The sequence below is a fragment of the Phallusia mammillata genome, chromosome 2 (genome assembly GCF_965637545.1).
Source record: "Phallusia mammillata chromosome 2, kaPhaMamm4.hap1.1, whole genome shotgun sequence".
NCBI lineage: Eukaryota > Metazoa > Chordata > Ascidiacea > Phlebobranchia > Ascidiidae > Phallusia > Phallusia mammillata.
Window position 1 is genome coordinate 13735518 of NC_137253.1, and position 13488 is coordinate 13749005.

Consider the following 13488-nt stretch of genomic DNA (forward strand, 5'->3'; position numbering starts at 1 on the left):
ATTGAAAAAAGTGCTACTCGCAGCGCAATACATGACGCCATGCTTCCTAACTGCCGTGGCTATGGTGCAATCGCCCAAGTGTGTTGAAGAAACAGAAGCAACGCACACACACTCTTTAATTGGCGCACACGCCGCAGTTCGTTTGATTTGTGCTTTCTCTTGTAGTCCGGTTTATTTGAAAAGATATGTTACGTCGCATCGTAGCCAAGGTACCCAACATTTAAATTTAGGAACTTCCCTATGACTACAGTTTATGACGTTTTAGTCTTGTTTTGGGTAGTTTCCCTTATAAAGGCCTCTCGCTTAATATACACGTAAAATTGTTTCTGACATATTTCGTTTTGTAGTTCAAACCAACGTGTTAAGCGGCAAAGCGCTGTGCATATTTGTAAGCAAGCCCAAACCCGAAAGTACACGACCGAAACTTCCAACTTCGGCACATTCTACAGCGCAAGGGTGCAAAGGCGAGCTGTATCAGTTTCTATTATTTCCCGTTATTCAATTGACAAAAAGAATAATTCATTTACCAAACCTTTAAAGACTCAGATTGTGGCGCTACTTTCTAGCTTACTCAGCAAAACTGCAGCTGCAAGATTAGCGTGACTGTCACGTGATCAACGTGTGACCGTTGCTTCAAAAATTTAAAGCAGCAACAAGTACTAGACTAGAGGAATAAATGCCTTTTTTAATCTGTGATCCACCTGATAAGTTGCGCAAGGTCACGAATAGACGACATAAAATATGTCAATCATTGGCACGTTACCAATTACGTGAATCTAAACAACATAGTGGGATTACTTGCGAGCTAACATTTTTTACGACCATTACGTGTTTTGCGGGTCATGAACAATAACAGAAGAACAGTTTTAACCATTTGTTTTACATTTAACATTTTTCAAATTTCAATACAGTTTAATACTTCGAATTTGGTGCAGTTTGCACATAGTAAGAAATTACAATCAGTGTCTTTGCCGGAACACCAGTTTCGTAATTTTAACGTGTTGAACTCTTTTAAACGCTTGTTATATCACTATTGGCGATTAGATAAGCCAACAATAAAGGAACAATGTGCACGGCTTTGAGATAAGGATTCCTAGTTATCGCACAGCGGTAAACTGAACGCCGATTTAATCTCACAATAACTTTTCAAAAATATTTTATGGTCGAGACGTTTCATTTTCGACGTTAGATACGTTATTTGGTGTAGAATGCAAACATGCATCTACGTTTTTTTCGCGTACATTACCTCCGGAGGATTTTACTATCATATCGTCGTCTTTTATTCGAAAAACTCGGTATGTTTGACTTTCACATAGAGATCATCAATCCGGTTAATCGCATATTTCGTTGAAAATCGATGCGAATATCCGGTTTATGCGATTAACCGGACGATTTTCTTAACAAACGATGGGCGACGGTTTGGGATTTTTTATTGCGATGCAATTAAACGGATTATGCGATTAACCGGTATGCGATTAACCGGATTCGTCTGTATTCCGTAGTTACGACACGAAAGTTGCTGACGTAAGTGAAACAGTCTTTGCTGTGACCGCAAGTCAGTCACCGGAAAAACCATTGATTTGGATTTGCCGTGGTGACCGCACAGGGCGCATTTGCCACAAGGATAAGATCCTGTTTTATGATCTGCTGTTTCGTGCGCTAATATTTTGTAACGCATCAAGGCAGCGCCGATGGTGAAGGGTCGCTTGTAGACTACACATGCTGATGGCTTCAACTGCCTTTCCCGGTCGGTCAGTCGTAGAATGTTGGTGAAGGAAGTAGCCCAAACAATTATTTTTTCGTTCCGGTGTCTGGAAGTTGGGGGGGGGGGGGAAACGTTCCTCCCATTGGGCTGCTGCAGTAAGTATGGCGGAATACACTTTAAAAGGAAAACAGGAGCGCCGACATTTTGCCTCAAGGTCGCAGAGGCTGGACCTATATCGGTCATGCATTTCATTAAGTCGACGGAGACGAAAAATAATCTTATTTTAGCCGTCGGTTTTACATAGTTGGTGGTGTAAAAACCACCCCGCGAGGTTTTGTCTATGATGTGCAGTACATCAAGAAACTCCAGCCGAGCGCCATCTTTGTTAGTGGAGATGCAGCGAAAGGTTATTTCGAGGTGATTTCGTGCAAACCTATCCCTTAAGGCGCGTTCCACAGCCAACGTGCGGGTCTTTCCATACGACAGCCAAACTATGTCGTCAATATATCGGCGAAATAGTTCTGTTTAGTGCGCAAAATGTCGGCGCTCCTGTTTTCCTTTTAAAGTGTATTCCGCCATACTTACTGCAGCAGGCCAATGGGAGGAACGTTTTGCACCCCAACTTCCAGACACCGGAACGAAAAAAGAATTGTTTGGGCTACTTCCTTCACCAACATTCTACGACTGACCGACCGGGAAAGGCAGTTGAAGCCATCAGCATGTGTAGTCTACAAGCGACCCTTCACCATCGGCGCTGCCTTGATGCGTTACAAAATATTAGCGCATGAAACAGCAGATCATAAAACAGGATCTTATCCTTGTGGCAAATGCGCCCTGTGCGGTCACCACGGCAAATCCAAATCAATGGTTTTTCCGGTGACTGACTTGCGGTCACAGCAAAGACTGTTTCACTTACGTCAGCAACTTTCGTGTCGTAACTACGGAATATATATATATATATATATATATGTTGCCACGTGTTTGGTGTGTTAAGAACAATATGTTGGCCAAACAAAAAATAAGTTTTCGACCCGATGGAATTCACATCGAGCTGTTTGGCGGACGTCCGACATAAGTGTAGGGGGTGACCGCGCGGCCCTTCTTCAGCACTACCACAATAAACATTTCCGACTTTTCCAAAAAAAGTTAGGTATTGCACAATGTTATAATGTGGTTTTTGTAGAGGAACCTCGGATTGAAAAATTGGACGTTTGTGAAAACAAATGGCTAATTTTAACGGGCGCCACAATAAATGTTCAAGCGATGGTCCTTCCTGCGGTTCGTTGACTGCAATCGCTTTGTTGTTACAATCGTGTTTGTTTTTTCGTTTTGCGCCCTTATCTTTTCCTCGCCTTTTTTCGTGGTTTTAATCAGCGCCATACCTGCCGGTCTGCATTTGCAGTCCTGTAAGACAGAGGAAAGGCTTTTTGCGGTTGGTCTGGGTGTGTGTATTTTTTTGTATTTTTTGCTTTTATCCCGCTTTTTATTTTGTTTTTAGACACTGATGATGCTTTTTATAGCAAAATGCATTTGTTTTGATAAAACAAATAAAATATAGCGACAGATTTAGTGGTTTTTCACACTAAATTTTCTTCATCTGATTTTAATGACTCTGAATCGTCGCGGTCGTTTTACTTGAAAGGAGATTTCAATAATAAGAAAAGAATTACTAGTTATCAGCAAAATTGATTTATTTTACATTTTCAATTTTAAGAAATGTATTGGTTGGAACTTTTCATATAACCTATAAACTTTCATGTTTACAGTCACATAATTACTTACTGATATATAATACGTTTGACTGGTGTTTAAACTTGCTATGGTGGTCTTTATTTGACTTGGCGATACAACTCTAAACAACAACAAAAGTTTTTGAATTTTTTCTATATTTAAAAAAAATTATTTATATACTTTTTGATTGGATAATAAAAACTGGTAAAACTTTCTTTTCACATAATTTTGAAACTATTAGTTACAAACACTACAATGTACATTTTCTTGGTTTTAGTCGGGCAATAGAATTGTTCAAGGAAAAACAACAACACTGACTTGTATTTACTGTTGTAGTAAACCTTGTGTGCTAATGAACTTGCACCAGGCATAAGAGACCATTCAACATGAATTATTGAACCATCACATTCATCACTGCTCACATTAAAACTAGATACAGGGGCAGGTGGTACTGTGAACATAGTTAACTTGTTTATAATAGTTTTTAACAAAGCATATTAAAAAATTAACAACACAAACAGCATATACACAGTCTATAAATAAACAGTCTTTGAAATATTTTACAATCATTATTTCAAATTTTTTAATTACTACTACTACTTACATTCACATACTGCTCTTGCTACATCATTTTCATAACTGGATGAAGCACTAATGTAATTTTTTGAATATGCATAAACTTTGAAACAGTTTTTAGGATGGGAATTAGATTGCCACAGTGAAAAATGCTGCAAGGAACTTAATGACATCCAAAAATACAATCTGTTGCCAAGGCCAGAATCTGAAAAATATATGTGTTATGCGATATCTACTTAATCAACTTACAGTAAAACATACTCACTGACAAAGATTCTCTTCAAATCTGTCATGTTTGTTGCTACTGGAAGACTGTAACCTTGATTTTGACAATATGACACAGCTTCACTGCAAGTCAGCCAAGAAGAAGAAGTAGCAGCTGAAATACATGCAAAAAACTAAACTTAGGCACAGGGTTTAACACAGTTAGTGTACAGGTATGTTTTACTTACCTATTCGCAATATGTTGTATACTCCACTTTGCACAGGTACATGAGTATAGGAGTTTGTGGCAAAGCACTGAAACTTCTGCATCGAAGTAGCTTTGCAAAATGTCCCATAAACATGTAGTTCACTTTTTGCTTCATAATCATGTGAAGAATTAACAGTGGATATCTTTAAATCAAATTGACCTGGTTAATGATGTACATGTTTCACAGAACTTGCTTGTGAATTTAAATGCTTGGGCTCTCAGTAACACAAAAGCAAAACCATGAAAAAGTAGTACAGCCTGACTTTGGTGTGAAAACACTTACCACATATTGACTTGTTTTAGGCAATTCTGACCCGTTTGCAAACTTCCATGAGATATATGGCTTTGGAATACCATTAAATTGGCACAGAAATTTGACACTATTGCCTGATGATGGCACATTTGTATTTATATTCCAAGTAACTGATCTTGGTGCACCTTTAAAAAAGCATCATTATGTTCATTTGGCAAAATTGAACACTTTATTCCCAAATTACATTCATATTCTCCCATAAGCTAATTAGGTTAATTGTTTGCGGACAAATCTGTTTAATCGCATACTGCATAATAGCATAGGGACCGAAAATCCCAAACCATAGCCTGTCATTTGTTACGAATACAGCAAAGATAATCGGATATCGTAAAATTATGGATTTATCGTTTTGTTGCCAAAAACTACAAAAGCAGAAAGACAAAACAGATTCAAATTAAAACCTTAAATTTAAACAAGTAAAAAGGGTAAGTATATCATATATATTTGTTGGGTGTCTTCCATGTCAGAGCAACTTCAGTTTGGGCATTGCAAACGAGCATGTGTTTAACAACATGTGCTGTTTAGACCAAAGGTGTCCAACATGTGGCATGCAGAGCATTTGAAAATGGCACACGGGCTTTTGCAAACATTTTGAAGGTAAACATTAGGCCTTAGGTCCAGCAATTGATTTACCCACTAATAAAACACAACCCACTAATAAAATTAAAACATAAGCTTTGTTGCAAACTATTTGTATTTTTTGTCACATACACAAAATAAATGGTTTCTGGGGTACAATGAACAAGTATACTCACATTTGACAACATTTTTTTTCTAAACATTTAATAGGGTTTTACATATTGGTCAAGTAATTGGATCAGGCCAAATTGTTTAAGACAAGATTGATGGCATGCCAGTATATTTTAAAACCAAACTTGGCACGGCACTATTTTAAGTTGGGCAACCCTGTTTGAGACACATTTTCACATAAAAACCTTATGCACACATTTTCACATAAAAAACCTCATGTGAATAACCAGTTTTCTCTGTACAAAAACAAAATGATTAACAGAATAACCTAAACCCTGTTCGAACCTGTTCGTTTCAGCAGCACATAAATGTTACTAAAAATACTGAAAATCTTTTTTATACCTTTTACTGCGATGTTCACACTTGTTGCAATAGTTTCATTCACTGTTCCTGTGCATTTATATTCTCCTCCACTTGCAAAGTAGGGCTGCAAAAAATACATAAGGACATGACAGTGATTAATAAAACACAAGGACAAACCATGTGAGCTGCTTTGACAAGATTACAAATTGCAATCTTGAAAAAAGTAAACACAACTTTAAGCTGCTGTAGTGCAACATCAACCTTTTTTATTTATTTTTACTCGGGTCAAAAAATATAACCATGTTGTGCTGATGTAGATTAGTCTCATGCAGTTATTGCTTTTTTGCGGAACCATTTTTGGTCAAAACGCTAAATTAAAAACTGTAAAAACTGTAAATCAAATTTGATTTTTTATTAAGATCATACTCTTTTTGTATAATACAAGTGGAGCTAGTCTTACCCTCATAAAGTTCAAACATGACTTGTCAAGTAATGGATATGATTGATAAACATCACCAGTGACACTAGATGACACTATAGTACTTCCACGCCTCCAAATGGCTCGGGGTAATGGGTTTCCACTAGTATAGCAAGCTATTGAACAATTCGTCAAAGTCTCATTCCATAACACTGTCATTTTTTGCCTTGAAACTCGGACCCCAGCTGTTTCCAAAAACAAGATTATAAATATTAGACTACAATAACCTGCTGTGGTATGGTAGCTCCCAATCATATCCAACTTACGGCCCATTTTGGAGACTTTTTCATTTTTTTACCACTATATGAATTTGCTAAAAAAAGCTGCTTCTCTAACAGAAAGGTTAACAACAGCAACATAATTATACAAGTAACCAAAATAGGTAAATTGTAGATACAAATACACAAAAAACTCAAAAAGAGCGGCAAACAATTAGCGTCAGTGAAATATTTGTTTATGAAACAGGACATTAATTTCACTTCACCAGTTTCTGCTGTTTGCCATTATTTTATTACAGTATTTGTAACAGTATCAGTATTTAGTATATTTAGTGTGTATATTAGCATTACAAATAAAAGAATTGACTACTGTTTGTAAAGAGACAAGAATTAGTTTATTAATCATTTATATGTTAAATCAATTCAAGAAACACCAAATTACTTATAATCCATCAAATTATCAAATATGTAAACAAATTAAACATTATGTTGCAAATACAACATAATGTTTGCTTTGTTTACATCATTGACTAAACTATACACATTTTTTTCTGTTAGCTTTGTTGTATTGCATAGTATATCATTATAATTCTGTCTTTTTAGTTTAAAAACTGTGTTTTGTATGTTAGCAAGAACCAACAAAATTATAACCAATAACAATCCTTGCTTGCATCACAAGGCATTGTTATGTATAACAAAACAAACCTATTACATATACTGAAACTGCCTTGGCTTCAACAATCGGCGGAATAAAAGTGTCAATAGAACATGAGATGTTATAGTCTGTGCTCTTTTGTAAGACTGTTTCATAACTGCAATGTTTATTACAAATGAATAGTTAAACAGTGAAACAATACTATTTTGGTTATTAAGAACATGACACAAATGCTACTTGATTGTTTTTGTTGTCCTAGACACAGTCCATTTTTTTTTCACTGAAGTTCCTTTGTTCACTTTGCACGCAATACGTCCGTTTGATCGATTTATGACGTGGATTGTTAATGTTGCTGTTTCACCTCTTGCTATCCTCAAAGTTGAACCAGCTGTGTTAATCTCCATTATTTCTATGATAAAATATTAGATAAAATTGTGGTTTGTTGTAATTACAAGTAACTTGATTCACATCATAACCCACATACTTGATTCACATTGTAACCCAACATATTGCCTTAAGCAAGAACATTTGTAGCTGCAACCCAAAATGGTGCACGTCCCACCATGTTGACAGGAGTTTAAAGTGCATGGTGATGAACGAGGAACAGCTAAATTTTGTACAAAAAATTGTTTAAAACAACTGATACACTATTTAAACTATGCAAGTTACCTCTTTCACAAACAAATTTTCTTGCAATATTACAAGGTACAGGTTCAAAGGTTGTTGTGGATATTGTACCACAATCATATGATGGCATTTCTGAAACAAAACATTAGTCAAAAAGACAAATTCTTAGAAACAGTAGATACAATTTTGCTACAAACATGAATACAAACAATGTGAAAGTAAAAAAATCAATTGTTATGTGTGATTGTTCATGTGAATATAGGCAATTTTATCATACAAAAAGTTCATTATATTTTTTCAGCTGCTAATGTTCCAAAACAGCTGATTTGATAAGGTATGGCAGTAAGATTGTTCACAAAAATCAGGATGTACAAACCAAGAAGAACATAAACCGTTTCAATACATGGTTATAATAAGTTTTGAAAACATTTTTTTTTCAAATTTAGTTGAATTCATTTTTTAGTTTAGAAAGGGTCAGCAGTAGATGTTTTTTCAGTACCTGCTTGGGTGAAACTTCTGCCTAGTTGTGAATTGTCTGCCCAACTCCAAGATCCAGCTGTTTTAGAAAAGCCAATATAGTATAAGCCAGTTGCTAATAAAGTTTGAACATATTGGAGTTGAGCATTAGTTTTCAATATTGAAAGTGTTGATCCATGACTTTGGCAAAATGATTCAGCTTCTGAGGGGAATTTAAATGATTTTCCAATGAAATACTCACAGGTTGACTTTTTATTCCATTGATCTAAAAATTATTTCATGTCAAAAAGTATCTTAAGCATCACAAATATATAATTTGAGTATTTTTGCTACATTTTTTCATTAACTTACATACACATGTAGGTTTAGTGGCATAGTTCCAGGTTCCTTGAGCAGAACATGTTGAGCTTGATGATCCTGTCAGTTCAAAGTCAGTATTGCATGAATAAGTACATGTTCTTCCATAATAGCAGTAAGTTGAACGACATTGATTATCACATGAGATCTGACCATTTTGTAATGAACCTTTGGAACAGCGAACCCCTGCAACAAATGTATGCATAATTGATGTTGATTGGTTATTTAATAAAGTAAAGGCAAAAAGCAGTTAGTTCTTTAGTTGTTTCTGCCAGGCATACTGTATCAGCAATGATATCGGTCATAAAGAAGTTTTTTTCAAAAAAATACAACTTTCCTATTAAACGCACAAGCAGCAATAAACAAGCTAGTGCAGAAGTGCAAAAGTTATGAGATCCTGCATTAAACAGCTACACCAAGTGAATTGTTAGAGAACAGACTAGGGCTTTATAAAACAAATTCAGTCGAAAGAATATGTGTTTATCACTCTGGTACCAAGGTAACAGACGTAATCCGTTGAATGCTGACCACTTTTTGGCATAATGGTAGGAGTTAAAATAGTCAGCGCCCTATGTGAGGTGCAGTCGAATCTAAAGCATCTGGTGAATAAAAATGTAACAAGGGGCAAGATATAAGCTATAAGGTGTAAAGAGTGGGAGAAAGAATACATAGGTGAGACAGGTAAGTCAAATAGTAAGTGCCGGAAAAAGCACACCAAACCTTGCTTTTACAAACAACCACAACATTACCTTGCTGATGTATTTATGACAGAGACTGACTACCAAAAGTGAGTTTTCCCAGATACCTGGCATATTGATTTGAATGATAACACCATGAACATTAAAACACAAAAAAGACATTGTAATGCCAAATAGATATTTGCTTTATTACCAGTATACTAAAGTTTTATCATTGTGTTGGTGTCACTTTGTCTGCTGCACAAGCTTGTTATCTCTGCTTTAGTGCTTTAAAGAATCGACGCGGTTTGTCATTATTCTTAATGAGTATCTCCCATGAAACATTTGTTACTTTGTTTGCAATTCAAATTCTGATCACAGAGCTATAGTGGTTAATGCATATAAATTGCACCAATTTAAATAAGAATATTAAAATTTAACAGTAAATTAAGTTTACAAACACTGAGGTTGTAAAAAGTGTACATTGTTTTCTTACTGGTACATGTGGGTTGTGTATTTGCGGTTGTGGAATATTTCCAGGTGCTCTGGGCTAAACATGTTGAACTTTGTGATCCTAAATGCCTATATCCAGTATTACATGAAAACGTGCATTTTGTTGCATATGGACATGAACTTCCAGGACAAGAACTTGTAGGACATGTAATTTGACCATTTGGAAGCTGAGGTGAGGGACAAGATATCACTAAAAATATATAAAATGTGGTTAATAGGTAGCTTTGATAAGTTTTATTAACCACAACTACACTTTGATCAAAAATTATTGAAAGGTACTTAACATGAAGTGCAAGAATTTTAACTGCAACCACAATAAAAACTAGAATAGTGGTTTTCCTATATATTGCCAGTATTTATAATGGATATATATATTTGGGGCCTACATTTCATTGGGTCCCTATCTTTTTACTGGTACTTTATAACATAATTGTTTCTGCAAGCATAATCTAATGGGTCCCTACACATATGCATATGCGATTTGGTAACAGTAAAAATAGGGCACAATCATTGTTAGATATTTACCAATTTACTATAAACATCATTTGATCTATACATATGATTGTTTTTGCAAGCAAAAACGAATGGGTCCCCATACACGCGTTTATGCGGATTTATGGCAAACAAACATCCTGGTTATTTTTAGATTCTTTAGGAAAAACTTAACCGACTTTAGCCTTAACCCAACTTTAAAAGTTTTCTCTTTTTGCATGATTATTGTCATATAATTACAAAAAAACAGTAAATAAGAATGGTTTGTAAAGCACAGTGGCGGCCACCATGGATATGTTTGATTGCTTGTAACGGTTTGGCACAAAATATCGTCAAAACTAAAAATCAGGAGCGATTTAGCTTTTAAATAAATGCGCTGGCGAAAAAGCAACAAAATGTGGCTTAAAACTGCAACCTATTTTGGTCAGTGCTTTTTTTATGATGTCAAACACGTGACAAAACATTTTTAAATATTACCAAACCAATTTTATATGGTACAACCATAGCTACTACATACATGGGTATGTAGTATACAACAGTGTGTCCCAAAATAAGTAACATTGTTTAAAAAAAATGATGAATAGTCTATAGGAAGTTTTTTGGGCTTTGAGTTTGAGCTCCTGTGGTTTCACACATTTATGATGTCACATAACATGACATCATACTTTACGTCCGCCACCTTGCATTTTTGTAAAACTCGGCGCCTTTGATGTTACTTCTGAAATATCATGATGCATTAATTAAAGGGCCACTTTACCACTAAACATAAAATTTTGAATTTTAGAAACCACGAGGCGGCGATTTCTAACAACTGAATATGACAGTTTATTTTCAAAAATATTTTGAATAGCTTTACTGAAGGGTTGCCATACCGTCCTTATATTTAAGATCTGTCCTTATTTTGAAGGGCAATATCTTAGTAAAATGTGTTGTCCGTGTTTCTAAGAAATGTCATTGTTTTTGACCTGAGTCCTTATTTTGTGTTATTTTCAACATGTACAAAGAACAAACATAGTGAAATGACAGTCAAATCCCTGCTAAAGGGATAGTAAACCTAGACCTAAGCAGTCACGAGAAGTATTTGTATAAACAAGGAGTTGCTGGAACCGATTGTTTCTGTGACAATAAGTGGCAAATGATGAAAAGATTCGTTCGAAAACGTTTGTTTCCTTTTGTGTGAAAAAATAATTTTTCGGTTCTTCTTATTTTGGTGTCCATGTCGATGACAACCCTGTCTATACATATCTGCTTCAATTTTTTAAAACAACTACATAGCATTTGCATAACAGTAATAGTTTAACATAAGTTAGCTTTTAAAAAACCATGACACTGAATTACTAAGCAATAATTGCTTTAGACATAAAAATCTGTTCCCAGAGCAATAATTGTTAACACATATAAACACACCAAATACATCATTAAAATTTAACAGTAAATTAATTTCCAAAAAATCAAAAATTGAGGTTGCCAAAAGTGTAAATTTTTTTCTTACTATGACATGAGGGTTGTGTGTTTGATGAATATTTCCAGGTGCCTTGGGCAGAACATGTTGAACTTTGTGATCCTGAAAGCCTATATCCAGTGTTACATGAAAATGTACATTGTTTTGCAAATGGACATGAGTTTCCAGGACAAGAACTTGCAGGACATCTAATTTGACCATTTGATAGCTGAAGTGAGGGACAAGATATCACTGAAAATATGTATAAAGCGGATAATAGGTAAGTCAGGGAAAGGGGACCCATAATAATATAAACTTTTGTATTTGTTATAATAAACATATGTTTACTAATAAGGGAACACACATTTATTTAAATCTTGCACCAATTGCCAATGCATTTGTTGTGCAATGTTTAATTTATCATACTTAATCTATGATTTATTGCAGCAAAGGCCACTGTCCCCCTAAAACTTAAAATTTGGCATTTTTGGTACCATAAGGCAGCATTTGATCAAAAAGAAGTAAAATATATTGTCTGCACAACTTTAAATAGCACAGAAATCTGCTACAAATTTTCTGTAAAATGTGCATGACGGTTAGCATTTAAACATGACAATAAATTACTATGTTTAGCAAAAAAAACACAAGTTCGGGAAATGTTTATTTCCAGGCTGAAATCAGTGTTGACAGTGTTGTAAAAACAAATCAATTTCGCTAAAAAGCATCTTCAGTGTCTAGAGAGCAATAAAAGGGATTAAAATTAGAAAAGGCATTAAAATGGCAATAGAATAGGGAAAGATTCCTAGAATAAATTTACCAGGATTTGTTAGCAAAAATCAGAAAATATTGGCAGAAGTCATCAAAATGTAATGAACTCACATCTATCTTTTAGCATATACATTAGGAAAATGTCTTGTCAGTGTTTAGCTGTGACAATAAAGTGTCTGGGTAGAACCATTCAATAACTAGAAGGGTGGCTTAGCACATTTTGTTGTTGAATTTACACTATAACCTATTTTAAAACATTAATATATTTCCTATGCTTATTTTGTATTGGGTCCCATATTAGCCATCGTATTTTATAATCTTAGTCGTTTCTGCAGGCAAAAACTCATGGGTTCCCACACATGCAAAGTTGAAAATAATGCAATTCAAGAGATAACCATGAGAAAGTCGGGTGTTGTAAGGTAAAACACAGTGATCGGCACTGGGCTTAAATAATAATACTATGCAGAATACAAACTATGAAATTAGATTCTCCCCAGATATTGTTTGAAGTATGTCCTATTTAACGTTTTAAAAAACTGACCCATTTTAAGGGGCTAGTAGGGTAACTAATTGGGTTCGACCCACAAACTAAAAAATATATAAAAACCACAATGACTCAATCAATAGTACTGCAAAATTTCAGCCCAATCCACCAATGTTTAATATTTCGACCACTAGAGGTGTTTTAAGCAACAACCGTTAATGCTTCTGACATCACAGGGCTGTTAACAAGCCCCTAACTGCCATAGCGCAAAAACGTCCACCAAGCAACCCACCAACGAGCAACGTACAAGTGGTTGCCCTTGTAACACTATTGAGCAACAGAAATCTTTCGTTTGTGGTGCCCAGTAACATACAAATACGTTTTACAATTTAGGGGCTTGTGGGGTAAATGTTAGGACTACATGGTTGAACACAACAAACGTCACCTATAA

At 35.1% G+C, this 13488-nt stretch overlaps 2 protein-coding genes across 2 annotated transcripts in view; one reads left to right on the forward strand and one right to left on the reverse strand.

Moving 5' to 3' along the window:
- LOC145215444 (uncharacterized) overlaps window positions 1-12089 on the reverse strand; it is a 37861-nt gene extending 25772 nt beyond the window's left edge. The window contains exons 1-17 of the mRNA XM_080084145.1: window positions 11837-12089; window positions 9836-10042; window positions 8657-8848; window positions 8328-8570; window positions 7871-7960; window positions 7686-7808; window positions 7439-7610; window positions 7252-7358; window positions 6813-6818; window positions 6311-6513; window positions 5890-5974; window positions 4768-4922; window positions 4465-4627; window positions 4278-4391; window positions 4041-4217; window positions 3755-3887; window positions 3488-3557 (exon numbers count right to left, since the gene is read on the reverse strand). Of these exons, the coding sequence (XP_079940271.1) occupies window positions 3488-3557; window positions 3755-3887; window positions 4041-4217; window positions 4278-4391; window positions 4465-4627; window positions 4768-4922; window positions 5890-5974; window positions 6311-6513; window positions 6813-6818; window positions 7252-7358; window positions 7439-7610; window positions 7686-7808; window positions 7871-7960; window positions 8328-8570; window positions 8657-8848; window positions 9836-10042; window positions 11837-12089 (2493 nt within the window). The remainder of the gene's footprint in view (window positions 1-3487; window positions 3558-3754; window positions 3888-4040; window positions 4218-4277; window positions 4392-4464; window positions 4628-4767; window positions 4923-5889; window positions 5975-6310; window positions 6514-6812; window positions 6819-7251; window positions 7359-7438; window positions 7611-7685; window positions 7809-7870; window positions 7961-8327; window positions 8571-8656; window positions 8849-9835; window positions 10043-11836) is intronic.
- Window positions 1-13488, forward strand: part of LOC145213917 (uncharacterized) — a 115177-nt gene that overhangs the window by 75795 nt on the left and 25894 nt on the right. The window lies entirely within an intron of this gene.